Here is a 15,586-nt window from a genome sequence, read left to right on the forward strand (position 1 = left end):
TTTCAATTCTGGCCACATTCCCAAAACTTTTTTCTTTCCCTGCATTCCCATCAATCAACTTATACAATAATCTAATCTTCATCCCGCAACAATTTCTTCGGGTTGACAAGGGTCATCTCTCTTTTGGTCTCTTTAACAGTCTCTGTTACGTTGTTTATTCACAAGAAATACTAATTAATTTTGAGGGAAAATGAGGAAGATGATGATTCGGAGAGAAAATTGGCAAGATTGGTGATTTTGAAGGGACAATAGAAGGGAAAGGGGGAAAGTGTTTTAGAAATAGTACGGATCTCACAACATAGCGACGACAGAGTATGGATCACAATCTCCCTAGTATGGCTCGTTAGTTATCTTACCAAGGGAGGATCATAGTTGCGACATTGCATTAGATTGATCAATTTGTCAAATTCAATTATCGGTTTGGTTCTGATCTTGAGCATGTATTCGATGTTGAAGATGACGACATGGATTGCTACAAGAAGAATGGTGGTGGTAGTGATATTGTGGTAGCTTTGACAGTGATAGCGACTGCTGGTTGATGGCTATGGTCACTATGATTTCTTCTTGTGCCCTAAGGTTTAGTTCAGATACAGGACTTGGGCCTGAGAGCCCACTAGTTTATTTTATGTTAGTTTTTTTTTTTTACTTTATAATAAGAAGCAACTCCAACAACTTCTTCATATTTGATTTTTCTCTACTTTAGGAAAAAAATGAGATTCTTTAGCTCCAACAGATTCTTTATAACTATCTCCATTTTAGGGATAATGAGGAAAAAGAAAATAAAATTTCCTAAATTTACAGCAATCTCTAAAATTTTAAGGAATAATTATGGATATTTTAAAGATTGCTATAAAATAGAGAATTTGTTGGAGTTTGAAAAGAAAAATATGCTAAAATTTTGACTTTTGCTTCCTTATAATACAGAAATTTTAGAGAAGCTGTTGGAGTTGTATATGGCTCTCTAAAGGCCAGATCCCTATCACTTAACTTGAGGAGTTAAGATGACCACATAGTTAAATTTGTGTACAAGGTTGATTTAATTTTAGTATTGCTTTCTACTATTTATAAGTTTTCTACATTATAACTTTTCAAGCGGTTATAAAGTTAGCATTCACGTCAATGCTCTTTCAACTTTTTGTTGGGATTAGTTTAGTTTCGGCTGCCCTAGAGACTTCTCGTTGTAATTTCTTTTCTTCATAAAAAAAAATTATAAAAAAAAGGACTTTATAAAAGGGGTTAGGTGTATGCATGTCTAATATTATTTTATACAACAGAATTATTTTTGTTGAGGTCGTTACTGACAAGTCTGTGCCCTTGTAATATTACCAAATTATAAATCAATCATCCGTTCTTGAAATTGAGATTGGTCCTGGAATGAGATAGAGATTCCAATAATTTCATTCCCCACACTCAATTTCCCTCAATTTCAACCAAACAAAAGCATATCCTCAATTCCATTCAGTCCCATTCCAAGTATCATTTTCATTCCTATCCATTTCACCAATCAAACAGGCAACTAAAAGAAGAACTAATTACAGATAGATATCTTGTACTTCTCTTGTTGGTGTGTTCAATGCTAGCTTCTCAAATTATTTAGCATCAACCGGCAACGATCTGATTGCACATAAAGGCAGTCTCAAGTTTCAGAATAAGACCAAAACAAAACAAGACACACTTGCCCATCCGTGAGTGCAGCAAAAATCATATCACATAATGCCTCCAGTCCTCCACAGACCTACATTGTCATATCTCTCCTATGCACTAATAATGCTCACCACCCTTTGGCTCAGTGGCCTGCACGTTAGAGTCGAGGGACCCTCAAACAGTCAAACAGGTCATCTTCCTCAAATGTTAGGGACTGATTAACCCCTAAGCTTTTAAAACTGATTGATCCAACAAAAACAGAGTGCAGCATAATTGCATATGCAAATGTCTTGAATGTACCATTGCCTCATAATACACCCGATATGAGCAATCTATAATTAGCACACACAGGTGCCCACAAACATGAAGAACAGCTTAAGGGGGTCCTTCTGTTCTGTCTATGCAAGGTAGAAAGAGTTAAAACTAAGATGGATGAGGCTGTTCCTGGGAAGAAGCTATTTGATCACACGGTAAATGAGTGACATACATGTAATGGAAAGTCAGACTCACGTTCACAACAGAACAGAGAGTGCAGTGGCCAAGACTGCATCCCCATATTTCAAGTAACCAGCACAATCCTCCAAAGCTGAGACCGTAGGATCTAGATTTATCATCTTCTCAATAATTCAAGTAAACGTTAACAATCCTCAACTCACACAAAAGAAGAAAAAGAAGATATTTACTTGCCAAATAATGTGATAGATAAATGGGGTTCAACAGTTAGGGGATAGGTTCAGATATAAACAGAATCGAAGACTACGATATCACTTATCATCTAGGTTGGTGCATGTGGTGATTAATTTGTTTGTGTACGTTATTATCATTAATCAAATAAGTAGCTGTTGAGTGTCCATTACTCTATTTAAAAGCAGATTCCACAAACCAAACTCAAAAGTTTAATTTTGTTTAAGCTAGGTACCTCTATATGTACGGATTATCTGACTACAGACCCTCAAATTCAATTGAATCTTGAAACCCAACTCAGCTAGGTGGACCTTAATTACTTGGTTTTACCTTCTAAACTTAATTAGCCAACTGGGTGTCCTTATTGCTTCGATCTACCTAACCTTTCCTACTGAAATCTGAATGAAATCAGCATTATATTCCATGGTTGCTTTTGTATGACTGAACTTATATCATAAGAATAGTAGAATACCTCCTGAACCAAGTAGATTTAGGTGAGTTAATTGGTCCAAGAATACCCTTTTTCATCAACCATAAATCAATTTTGTTTTAAAACTTAACGAGATAGCAGTTGGGTTTCTCTTGGTATTATTTATTTCATGTCCTAAACTAGACTTGAGGAGACTAATCAGACTATAGTGCCTCACTGCCTCGTTGATATTGTACTAGACTGCCTGGTTTATGTGTGCTTCCCCGGGTACTGCCGCCTTACGTCTTGATTCAAACTCATAATCTGGGATCCACATGTGCCATCATATATCATTTGAAATCACATGTGTCATCCTCAGCCAAGTGCCGGCACACGTCCAAATAAAATATTACCGGAAGTACTGACTAGCCTCAAGTAGGTGTATGGTTGAAGCTTCTGGTATAGTCAATGAATAAATTCCTCAAGCCTAAGAGTGTTTCTCTAGACCTTGATGATTTTGCTAATTCTGGGCATGTTCGGCAGAAACAGAAACACGGATGAATACTAGTCGACCCACGATTTACTTTATCATGACCAGAATAAAGAAAAAAATCTGATGAAATTCAGATATGGGACTTGAAAGCACAAATTAAGAAATAAGTAGGAACAAGTTCTCATTCATAATTCCTCTCTATCTACATCACTACTAGAACGTCTTAAAGCATAAATTTCATGGCTTGCACTTGAGATCTCTACTGAAATCTGCAACCCAACCACAACACACCAACACCAGAAAAAATATTGACATTTAATTCCCAGACAGAAAGAAAACACATACTATCTACACCTACCAGAAGTAGGAAATCAACCTCTGGGAAGGAAAGCAACAAAGTACCTCCTTTACCGACCATCAGCCGAAGTAAAAGAGTCTGCAAACCCAGTTGGCCGTGCTGGTATACTGCTCTTGCTGTCTTCTAGGTCCATGTAACTGGAATCCTTTCCTTCTGCTTCCTGCCAACCTTTCACCATCTGGTTAAGCGGGAGGCTGTAGTCTATGCCAGAATATTCATCATCCTCATCATTAAATGGTTTCCATTTTTCAACCAGTGGGGACAATACATTCACAGCATGACCCATATCTGGTCTTTGGCTGGGTTCCCTTGCAGTGCAGTGGCCAGCTAGTTCCGCAATTGTGGCGATGCTCTCAAATGTTTCTTCTTTCATGTCTTTTATATCAAGGGTTGGGTCAATGGCTGCCAACAGTTTCTCCTTATTTGATTTGATGTGCCAGAACCATGCAGCCAAGTACTGGCTTTCTTCAGGCCTATCATCATCCAGCGCCATCATTCCAGTTAATAGCTCCATTAGCACAACCCCAAAACTGAATACATCTACTTTGGTTGTAATTTTTCCTGTCACTGAATCACAGGTGAGAAACTTGAGAGTTAGTGGGACTATACACAACCTCCAAAGGAACATAACATAAATCAAAGATGTGTATATAGAAAACTATATTCATATTGCCATCTTTTTTATCAAGTAGGCAACTTCTTATCTTGGGGTTAAAACAAAACTAAAGACCTTTCAAAACCCTCCCTGAAATTATCAATTTATCAAATTGTTTTGCACTTGATAAAATGGACCGATATTAATCCACTAGTAGGTCACATTAATTCCTGTTGCATACTTATGTATGCTGCTAAACAAAAATTAATCACAACTTGGTTGGTAGTTCACGCTATCCTTATGCAAGAAGTTGGTAGTTCAACTTCAAACCCCATTAGCTACTACAGAGTATTTCTTCTTTTTTTCCTTAAAAAATGCAGGTTAACTGGATGCTGTGTGACCTTATATTTTCATTCTGAAAGATGGACATATACTATGTGCATGAAATTTTAATAATCAGTACTACGTTGCTAAAACAAAATGTCTTAGAAGGCTTACCAGCATACTCTGGTGCTAAGTAACCAAATGTTCCAGCAAGCCTGGTCACAACAGATTTTTCACCATCAGGAGCCAGTTTCACCAATCCAAAATCTGATATTTTTGCTTTAAAATCATCACCAAGTAAGATGTTTGATGACTTGAGGTCTCTGTGTATGAAGCTTTGGTGTGCAAGATTATGAAGATACTCCAGCCCCCTAGCAACGTCCAAGGCAATATTTAGCCTCCTCATCCAAGAGAGAGGTTCTAGTTTAAAGGTTTTCCAATGAAAAAGATGCCTGCTCAGAGCCCCTTGAGGCATATATTCATACACAAGCATTCTCTCATTCCCTGCAACAGAATAACCCAACAGTGATACCAAATGACGGTGTCGGACCTTTGAAAGAACTGCAATTTCGGACTGGAATTCATCCAAGGCTTTGTTGCTTATCACACCTGCCTCCATTCTTTTCACTGCTATTTTTGTCCCATCATCCAATTCTCCCTTATAAACAACCCCAAAACCACCACGACCAAGCTCATTTTCAGAAGCAAAATTCTTTGTCACATTCCGAAGAACTTGAACTGATATGACGAGATTTCCAGCTTCAATGACATGAGACTCACCTATCCCACTGCTGTTTCTGCTTGCAGAACCGCTCCCCGTGAGGGTAGAAGTGCTTCCAGCGGTATTAGCGGCAACGACAATCTTAACCGTGTTATCTGAATCAGATGGATCTCTTGGATGAATTACAAGGGAACTTGGAGCCTGGAAGCGAGTTCTTCTCTTCTTACAATAGTAGATGGATAAAGGAATTACAAGCAAAGCAACAACAGCAACACTTGTAACAGGAGCAACAATTGAAACTATGTTGGTTCCTTTTGATCCTTTTGATTGAGAAGTACCATTCCCATTAGAACTTGTGTCTGTTGGGGAAGATGGGTTGGTCGTTGATGAAGAATCATTCTCTGGTGCTGGGCCTTGCTCAGATGGATTACCGTGAAACAAAGGATTCCCATCAATGACCACTTTAACGGTGTTGGCAAATTTTGGCAATGGAGGGCTAATATCATTCCCAGTTAGATCCAGCATTATCAGGGCTTTCAAGCGAGTCCAGTTGGGAGGAATCTTACCCGTCAAATGGTTATTCTGAAGCTTAATCTGAACAAGAGAACCTAACTTAGCAACTGAAGGACTCAACGTACCATTGAGATTATACTTGGGCAAATTTATAACAGACACCTTCCCATTGTTGCCACAACTCACTCCCAACCATGACTCTTTGCAAGGATCATTACCAGACCACTTAGAAGCAAGTGTTGTAGGGAAATCCAACCCCTCAAGGAACCCTATAAGCGCCATAACCTCCGGCGCACAAGGACGCCCCGGAGTTTGTGAACAGAATGCATTTGAATCATAACTCACATTCTTTGCCTTAAACTCTGGTACTGGACCCATGAAATGGTTATTGTTCAAATTCAATGTATCAAGTTCCAGATTAGCCAAACTATCAGGAATCACACCACCAAGTTGGTTTTGATTCAGATTAAGATCCTTCAAAGAAACCAAATTACCAATGCTGTCCGGGATAGTACCTGTGAACTGATTCCCATGAAGCCAAGCCAAGTTGAGCTGCGCCATTGTTGTGATCACATCAATAGGACCACTCATTCCCCCGCCTTTCGGATTGTTCAACTGCAGCCTCTGCAAGTTAAGGCCAGTAAATCTCTTCGGAATTTCGCCGGTCAAACCATTCCCTGAAAGCTCTAACACAGTTAGCGACGAAAGGTTGCCGAGAAAATCCGGCAACGGACCAGCCAGATTGCAACTCCCACAGGTCAGATTCTGCAGCTGCGCCGAATTCAGCAACTGTGGAGGGAATGTCCACCCTGTAGTGGCATTCAAATCCAAGCCATCCAATGCCAGAACCTCCAGAGCATCAAGGCCTTCGAAAAAGTCACCGGGAATAGAACTGAAATCGTTGTAATCAAGAAAAGCATACTTCAATTTAGACAAGCCTTTGAGAGTAGGCAAAGGCCCACTGAACTGGTTCCTCTGGAGGCCTATGTTGGAGAGCTCAGAGAGCTGGTTGAGGTTCTGGGGCAGAGGACCCTTCAAGCCCAGCTTCTGAACCTGAATCTGGGAAACCCTATCACCAGAACAGAACACATGGTCCCACATTGGAGGGCCACAAGGGTCGTCGCCATTATCAGGCCAGTTCAAGAGCTCGGAATTCTCCATGTTCTTCTTGAACTGGTTGAGAATGGCCAGGTCATTGGGGTCTGTGGCGCTGAACGCCACTGAAAGGAGGGAAAGGAGAAGAAGGAAGGGTATAACAAGGTTAGGGTGTTCCATGGCGGATCTGTGAAGCATTGAAAAGCCAAAAACGGTGGCAGAGAAGCTTCATGCGGCCATCAATGGCGGTTTCTTGGAGTACCCTTTTTGAAAATCTTGGGAGAGAAGTGGAGAATTTAGGGGGGTGGTGAAATGAAGGGAGGAGGGTGAAGAGAGTGTGTTGCAGTGTGACGAGTAGTTATGAGGATCGAGTAGTGATAAAAAGGCATTGAAAATTTTTCAGCTTTTTTTCCTTTTTCTTTTCTTTTCTGATCTCGAACGAAAACAAAACTAGCTTTAAGACCAAGTTTCAAGCCAGGCTGGCCTGCGAGGCATCTTTATTATGAGAATTTTTCAACACGCAGCAAGAAAATATGGAAATGAAAATGTGGAATACACATTGTCTTCGTGCAAATTAATTAGTGTAAGACCCTAATACAATTGCTTGAAAACTCGTTTGACATGGGACACTTTTGTTTTCTGAACGTTCAAAGAGATGTTGATGTGTAAGGATTTTGGTTCTGAATTCATATTTGAAGTAATTAATGACTCGAATCTGATGTTCTCGTAACTCAGAAGAAGCAAGTGGTCATGCTGATATAGCATTGAGCCTATGACCACTTTCGTTTTCTTAACGTTTAAAGTGCTGTTGATATGTGAATTTATTGGTTCTGAATTCAAATTCAAAGTAATTGATGACTCGAATCTGATGTTCTGTTAATTTGACAAAACGAGCATATAACTTATTTCATTTAATAACAAACTATTATGGTATACTCGCAAATAAAATGTTTTTCTTTTCAAAATAAACCTCATAGGGTTGTGGCATTACACTCGTAACCTAGAAGAAGCAAGTGGTCGTAATGACAAAGCCTTGAGCCTATGACCACTTTCTCTGTGTCAGTTTTTCGCATACTAATATCCGAGGCTTCCGAGCTTTGAGTTTTCTGAAGTTTTAGTTCGAGTTTGTAGTTGATTTTTCTGAAGAAACTTAATGAGCAAGAAATGGATGAAATTACTAAAGTAACGGCTCTGTTGTCGTGCCCTAAAGTTGGATCATTATATGTAACTTGTCTAAGTATTAATGGAATTTGAATCTTCCTATATAATAAAAAAAATGATATATTAATTTACGTCTATCCAGTGCAATCAACTAGTTTTCAGCTCTTCATTGACGTACAAACCACTAATAAAAAGACAAATGTCTAACGTTATTTTGAAACTTAGAGGGCTCGAGACACACCAAAAAATGGCCAACCCATCTCCATTCTATACTTCTTCTTTCGCAAATAGCCTGACAAAGATTCTTAAAAGAATAATTTTGGAAAAAAATATATATATATACAAAATAATAATATAGTACTCTTTTCTTCTAAGAAACAGACAAATTTCATCCAGAAAAGAAGCACTAATTACATAGACCAATCGACAACTGTATCACACGAAAAAACTTAACTTTGTTGTGATACGTAAAATAATTGCATCTAAAATAGCTTGTAATACAACCATCAAAAAACTAAAGCTCACTTATTTAAACACAACATAAATGACACAAGAAATCATACTAACGAACACATTAAATAGAAATAATATGCGCAATTGTGTGACAAGAAAAGAAACAATATTTTGTAAACCTATTATAACGAAACCAGAAATGTGGAACAACCGAATTAACACATCAATTCTTTTCCAAATCCTCTAATTAGAAATGTTTTTTGCACGAGATTTGCTTCTAATCGATCTAATTGGAGAGTGCATGACGACAACGTCCAGATGCTCATCTCAACATAACAACTCCTAGTTTGACATGATACAACACAAATGCTGAAATTAGAAACTCAATCAATTAATCTCGAATTGAGAACTTAATAACATAATATGTCAAATCATCTAACAATATATATTTTTCTACCATAAATAGGGAGAAAGTCGCAATTAATTGTTTTTTATTTTTATAATTCTAAGATTTTGGTGCCAGTAGATTCTGGGTGGGAGTTAGTGTTCTTGGCTAACAAGAGGTGAAATGTTATGGTTTCTCTGCTCAAACACGTTTTGTTGTTTTTGCCATTTTAGTTTTTTCTCTAGTGCGTTTTGGAGTCGGGGCCTAGTTTGGCTTCAACAGTGTGTCAGTATAGACGTTCACCGTGACGTCTCAAGTGGGAAAAGTTTTCAGCTGAAGTTTTTATTTCCCATTCTCATTGTAATCTTCGTTTTATTAATGAAGTTCTTATTTGATAAAAAAATAATAATAATAATTGGTGCCGGTGGATATGGTGACTAATAAATAGTAACCAACACTAGGGGAATTGCAGGGGATGGTTGAGACCGTCGGAGCATCATGACACTTTAATATATGAATTAATAATCTACCCTATCAAACTAAATACTCATAAATATTGTTGTTGTTATTTATTGGTCAATTAATTTTTTTTAATCGAATTTTTTGGTGCACCGGATCCATCCTTGGTTGCTTATGAATTCTGTGACCTGGATTTTTGTCTGATAGGATGCTTGAAATCGATCAAAAGCTACGTACTCTTTAAATTTCTGTCCGATAGAAGCTACCTTTTTGGTTTTCAATTTTGGTCTTCTTTCATAATTTCCATATTATTATAATTTCATTTTTGTGGATGCTGTTACTGTTATTGTTATTGTCATTGTAGTGTGACGGTCAAATTTAGAAGTAAGGAGCATGAAAATGGTAAATGGATAAGAACTTACCTGCGTGTTGTCCGCAAATGTTGCAAGAAAATTTTAGTGATTGAGTAGCCATCTTAACCGTAATCTTAGTTTATTTCGCAAGGCTAAGTTTTGCTATTGGAACCTCTAAATTTACTCACTTAACCTCTATGCTTTTTGCACCTTTTATTAAATTTTCAAATACTAAATTTACTCACTAAACCTCGGTAAAGTTCCTCAAATAACATCACTCATATAATTTGCAAACAAATTATTATCTTTAAAATAAAATATTTAGTCTTTTCAATTATTTAAGTACTCTATAAATCTTAATTACATATACATTTCTTAATCAAACAACATGCATAAATCTCTTTTCCAATAAAATAAAAAAAACCAAACACAAGATATTGAGTTTCAAGAATTAATTTCTAATCAATAAGAAAATAATATGAACTATTTTTTTTTTTTAAATTTCTATTTAAGCTGTGCAAAAAAGATATATGAAGAAATCATTTTTTAATGTTTATTTTTTTCTCTATTTTTTGTACCTCATGATTAATTATTTAAATATTTTTTTAGTTTTTTTTTATTGCTAGCTAGCCCTCTTTTTTTTCCCTTTTATTTTGCAAATATAATAGATATACTTAGATTTAGGTCGTAAATCATAATAGGATTTATTTTGTTTTTCCTCACCAATATGCGTTTAACATATATATCATACATTTTTATGTCACATGATCTTACTCATATTTTTTATTCTTATTGAATATATATATATATATATATATATATATGAAAGCTTTAATGAGTATCTAGTGAAATTGGAAAATGAAAATAGATAAGGAAAATAATAAAGAATACAATCTAATATTATTAAATTGGAAAGTTTACATAAAATAAATATAATATTTGTTTGGTATCATTATTGTCCTTAATAGTCATTTTATAGTAGGTTATATATGTCATTTAATAATTAATAATAGAGTGAGGTCAAGTGAGTAAATCTAGAGGTCTCAATAGAAACACTCCTAGCTTTAATCCATCATGGATTATCATTATTATGGCTACAACTTCCTCTAAATTGACAAGTGTAATACTGTGTGTATTTAAAAATATGTACTAATCGTGTACAATACTGTATCTTTATTATTTTTATAGTAACTGTTCTATAAAGCCTCACATAATCTGAAGGAAAAAAAAATACATAAACATACACAACTCTACAAAAGAAAGAAATATGTACAATTTTTAGATTATCTCGTGTGAAATTAAAAATAAAATGTGTGTAAACCACAGAAGTAAAGGCAAAAAATCAGAGGTGCTCAAGTAAAGGCAAAAAATTAGAGGTGCTCTTTGATTCTTGGTCTGTATACCCATACAGTTGCTTTTACTATTTCTGTGTGATTTCCACAAAACAAGACCTAGAGCCACCACCATCAAAACTAGATTCATGTCTCCATGAAACCAGAAAAAGCCAAACCTAGCTAGAAGTTTGGGCAAAGCTTGTTATTTCAAGGAAAATGTTGACCCAGAAAAGAAAAGAAAAAGAAACAAACTATTGAGTCACTAACCACGCGTCCGTACCAGAAACGAAGAACAGCAGAGGAGAATTGGAAAACAAGGAATATTAAGAAAAGAAAAGAAATATTTAAAAAAGCCAATAATTGTGGCGGCAAAATGCCGACTAATAAGAGAGATGGGGCCACGTGGTAGCGACAATTACGGAGAGATCTCGATCGTCGATTGGGGCTAGGGTGGCACGTTGCGATCATTCCTTACTGTTATGCACGTTTTGTCCCCTCTTTGGCTGCCGCCGGCGAAACCGTGTTGTTCAACTGTTCGCCCACCGCTCCACTTTACCTTACAACCTCAATCTTTGACTTTTCACTTTGACTTTGCCGTGCGTAACCGTGATCGAGCTGATGAATCAAAGCTTCTGATTCTATTTTTGCATCAGGTGAAGCTTCTACAAGGCAAAAGAAGCAATGGTTACTGTAATACCCGAGTAACTGAGACTGAATTAATTTTGAGAAACGAGAGCGACTCTACGTATAAAAAAGCCAAAGCATTTGTAACGGTTTTGCCTGATTTGGTTTAGCTTCTGCAATAATGTATGCATGTGCATGCACGTACTCTTTTCTCGCCTGCCTTTCGTTTTACCAAGCCCTACTACAGGCAGCTCTCTCTCTTCCTCTCCCTCTCTCAACTTAATTTACTACATTTAGTTCTAATTTAGGTCATCAATAATAGTTTTGTAGTATCAATTTGGAGAATAATTTTAGGTTGGATTACTATTAATTCTTTATTTTATGAACCACTTTTTATAGGTTTCTTCGATCATGTCATTTTGGGTGATTTAAGTAATTGTTAGTTTGATATAGTGTGATTAACTCATTATACACTTGCAAAAGGAAATATTTAACAAAATTGTTCTTTAAAGCAGATAACATCAGTAAATTACAAGGTACGTACTATTGCTAAAATTAAAACTATATTGATGACCAAGTTGAAACCCTAGCAAATTACAAGGACCAGTTTGTCACTTGGCCTATATTAAACTTGCTTAATCCAAAAGTGGGAACGGAAAAAGTTGTCAATATAATTAAGAAAGGCTTAAACGTCGGTGTTAAATTTCTGGGCAATTGCTTGACAAATGGGTTCCAGCAACACAAAACACAAGCCTAATCGTAATCAGCGTAGAGAGTCACATCGCGCATTCAAGCCTAACTATATTTAACATAGAAATCGAGTCACATCATAAAAGAGTCTGCACTGAAGATACCCATCCAATGACAAAGAATTCCTATATATGCCAAAGATATATATATGAGAATGACATTTCTCAAAAGAAATTGCATTCCAGTTGTATGATGTTGAAGTGTAGAATCCAGAAATGTTTTGCACTGAAAGATCGATGAATCTGCTTAGTTTCAAATGGTACTTAATTAGAGAAGGGACCAATTGCACCAAACAATTTTGAGAGCGATAAACTTCCCAATAATTTAAGTGTTTTGCGTCGGTTGATCAAATTAGTTGCTTTCAATTTACAATTCGGATTTGACTAATGGAGATTGAAATATAGTACGTAGTCAAAGACAAATCAATGTGAATGTCAGCATTGAAATAAAATTCACCACCTCCGGACATCGAACTTATTATACAACCGTGTAACAAGGAAATGCATGAAAGGATAGCTGAAGAATTGACTACAGTAAAAACCACAATAAGAGAATAAGAGAGATCATTCCCGAATTATGCGATACTCTTCTAATCGATAACTTAACATCTTATGTTATCAAGATATTAGTCGAAATTACGTTATTATAAATACAACTCATTCAATGACGGTTCTTATATTTTTTTTTGTTCTTTTTTCATTTTTTTTTTCATTTGTAACAAGGAATCATTATCTTTAGATCATGTTATTGTATAATGGTGGTTGATCCAACAACTTTAGCAGACACATATTGGAAGCCTTGTGTATAAAATACTATGCATCTAACCTGATAGGACTAATGATTATCCTTCCATAAACATACCAACAAACCTTTGGTCACAAAATGTAGGACCTATCACCCCCTCGTCTCTATTCGATCGAGCCACCCTTTTCCTTTTTCGAATTTTCTAATGCAGTTTTTAAATATTTTTTGTGTTGAAATATTCTTGCTCAATGATTCTGTAAATTTACATGTGTGGCCAGGAGTGATTCTGTAAATTGGTGAGGCTCGACGGTGCAAAGATAACTTTTGATTGTGTACAGACCACAGACCAAGATACAGTGAGAGGAGGGACTTTTTGTCCAAAGAGTCAAAAAGAGAAAGGCCGTCACTTTCAGTATCCCCAATTCTTCAAAGTTTATTGATTAATTAGCATCATCATGAGATATGTTTGCTCTTATATCTCTGATGATAATTTGGTTGGCTCACCCATGTTCTAATAGAGCCCAAATGGATTATGCAAATAATCATCATAATCCATTAATCCTACACACACACACTTTTTATTTTATTTTATTTATTTTTTAACTCAAAAGGCATTAAATAGTAGATCCTAGTGAGGGAAATTTCTATAATATGTTAACGTATGACATGCATACAATTGTCTTAAAAGTGGTAAAATGAGTCCAAAAAATAGTAATATTAGTCCTCAAAGTAGTAACATGAGTCCTTAAAGTGGTAAATTTTCTTAGTTACCACATGAGTCCTCAAAATAATAATATTAGTCCTCAAAGTGGTAACATGAGTCCTTAAAGTGATAAATTTTCTTAGTTTACCATATGAGTTCTGAAAATAGTAATATTAGTCCTCAAAGTGATAACATGAGTCCATAGAGGGGTAAAAATAGTTGATGTATGAGAAATGTTAACATACCATAGTTTTACCCCCTAGTGAGATCTGAAACAGCACTTGAAAAGTTACAAAACCAAATGCAACATGGAACATATTGATACCATAAGCTTGCAAATTTATTGGCTCACATATTCTATTTGCTAAAGGCATGATGAAAAGAAATACTATTGATATAGGAGGACAGCTGATTAATAACTGGAATTAAAGTCGAGATTCTCCAAGGAACTTGACACTTCTTTAAAATGTTGATTAAAACTCTAGAGTCACCCTCAACATTTTATCCAAATTAATTAACCCCATTTTCTCGTTTCAAAAAAAAAAAAAAAAAAAAAAAAAACCATTTTCACGCTTGTGATTCTGCCTCGAGAACTGAAGCATAATATATATATATATATATATATATATATTATCCAGAACGAAACTTCGCTTTAACATTAAAGTGTGCATTTTCGGTCGCATATACATATCTCGACCGTTCAGTTTTTAGGTACTAATGTATAGATCATCTCTACAAATTTTCAGCCAAATTGATGATTGTTAAGGTATCTAACTCCCTTAAACCAATGAACGAACTGAATCTGTCTAACCTGAACCGTACTAGCTTTAAGGCAGTTATCAATGCCTTAACAATCATCAATTTTGTTGAAAATTTGCAGAGATGATCTGTATATTAATTAGTATCTAAAAACTGAACGGTCGAGATATGGATATGCGACCGAAAAATGACCATAAACTCTAAATGCACACTTTAATTTCAAAGTGAACCTTCGCTTTGGATTATATATATGTACACACACACACACACACACACACATATATATATATATATATATATGTATGTATCAAAACCGGAACAAAATTGTCATGAGTGAGTTAGTCTGCTAGAATTTTGCCCTAATCCAAATCCAATCTTGTAAGTAATTACGAGAGGATTCTCTTTCGATCACTGACGTGAATGTTAACCTTCGGGTTTCACACGTCGGGCACTTCGGGCTACGGTGGAGGCATGTGCATTGCCTGGTTAGGGTCTTGCGAGAAGTCAACAATATTTTTGATATCCAAGTTATATCAATTCTTTTTTCAGAGGTGACCTTGTTAGTTTTGTGAGTTAAGAGCGGTTAATTTGGTTCCAATGCCCAATGGTCTGGACGCTTATTCAAGATATTATTTTTTGATTATTGGGGGGCGGGCTAGGGTGACTTTTGGTCGGGTTTCTCTTGGTCTAGAGACCAGAGGTGTTACTTTCGGTTGGTATCGTTTAGGTCGTGGGATTACGATTGTGTTTCTAAAGGACTCTACTTTGTGGGAAGACTAATTTCTCTGCTGATAGGGTTTTGATTTTTCGCGAAGACTAGAGTTTAGTTAGACCCAAGTATGTTCTGATTTATTATTATTTTTTTTTTGAAATGAGTATGTTATGATTTTGGAATCTAGGATGAGTATAACTCCGGAGATGAAATCAGCTGTCCCCAATACACTATCCTTATTATGTCCCCATGCATTATTATTTTTTTAATTGGGTGAGGTTAGCGTTAGATAGTTAGCAACACACACACTCTT

The 15,586-nt window shown here is 36.0% G+C and overlaps 1 protein-coding gene across 1 annotated transcript; it reads right to left on the minus strand.

Moving 5' to 3' along the window:
* Positions 1–3,369: 3,369 nt before the first annotated feature.
* LOC112192576 (receptor-like kinase TMK3) lies at positions 3,370–7,285 on the minus strand. The gene is made up of 2 exons (XM_024332371.2): positions 4,682–7,285; positions 3,370–4,155 (listed from the first exon to the last, which is right to left on the minus strand). The coding sequence occupies exons 1-2, from the start codon at positions 7,032–7,034 to the stop codon at positions 3,638–3,640; spliced, it is 2,871 nt and encodes a 956-aa protein (XP_024188139.1). The 5' UTR covers positions 7,035–7,285; the 3' UTR covers positions 3,370–3,637.
* Between the last annotated feature and the right edge of the window lie 8,301 nt (positions 7,286–15,586).

Source organism: Rosa chinensis, chromosome 3 (assembly GCF_002994745.2).
Source record: "Rosa chinensis cultivar Old Blush chromosome 3, RchiOBHm-V2, whole genome shotgun sequence".
Taxonomy (NCBI): domain Eukaryota; kingdom Viridiplantae; phylum Streptophyta; class Magnoliopsida; order Rosales; family Rosaceae; genus Rosa; species Rosa chinensis.

Excerpts from the sequence above, each read along its gene's own strand:
- LOC112192576 (XM_024332371.2), bottom strand. The coding sequence starts at position 7,034 with ATGCTTCACAGATCCGCCATGGAACACCCTAACCTTGTTATACCCTTC. Across the intron at positions 4,156-4,681 it reads CTTAGCACCAGAGTATGCTG|TGACAGGAAAAATTACAACC; the intron begins GTAAGCCTTCTA and ends CCTGTGATTCAG.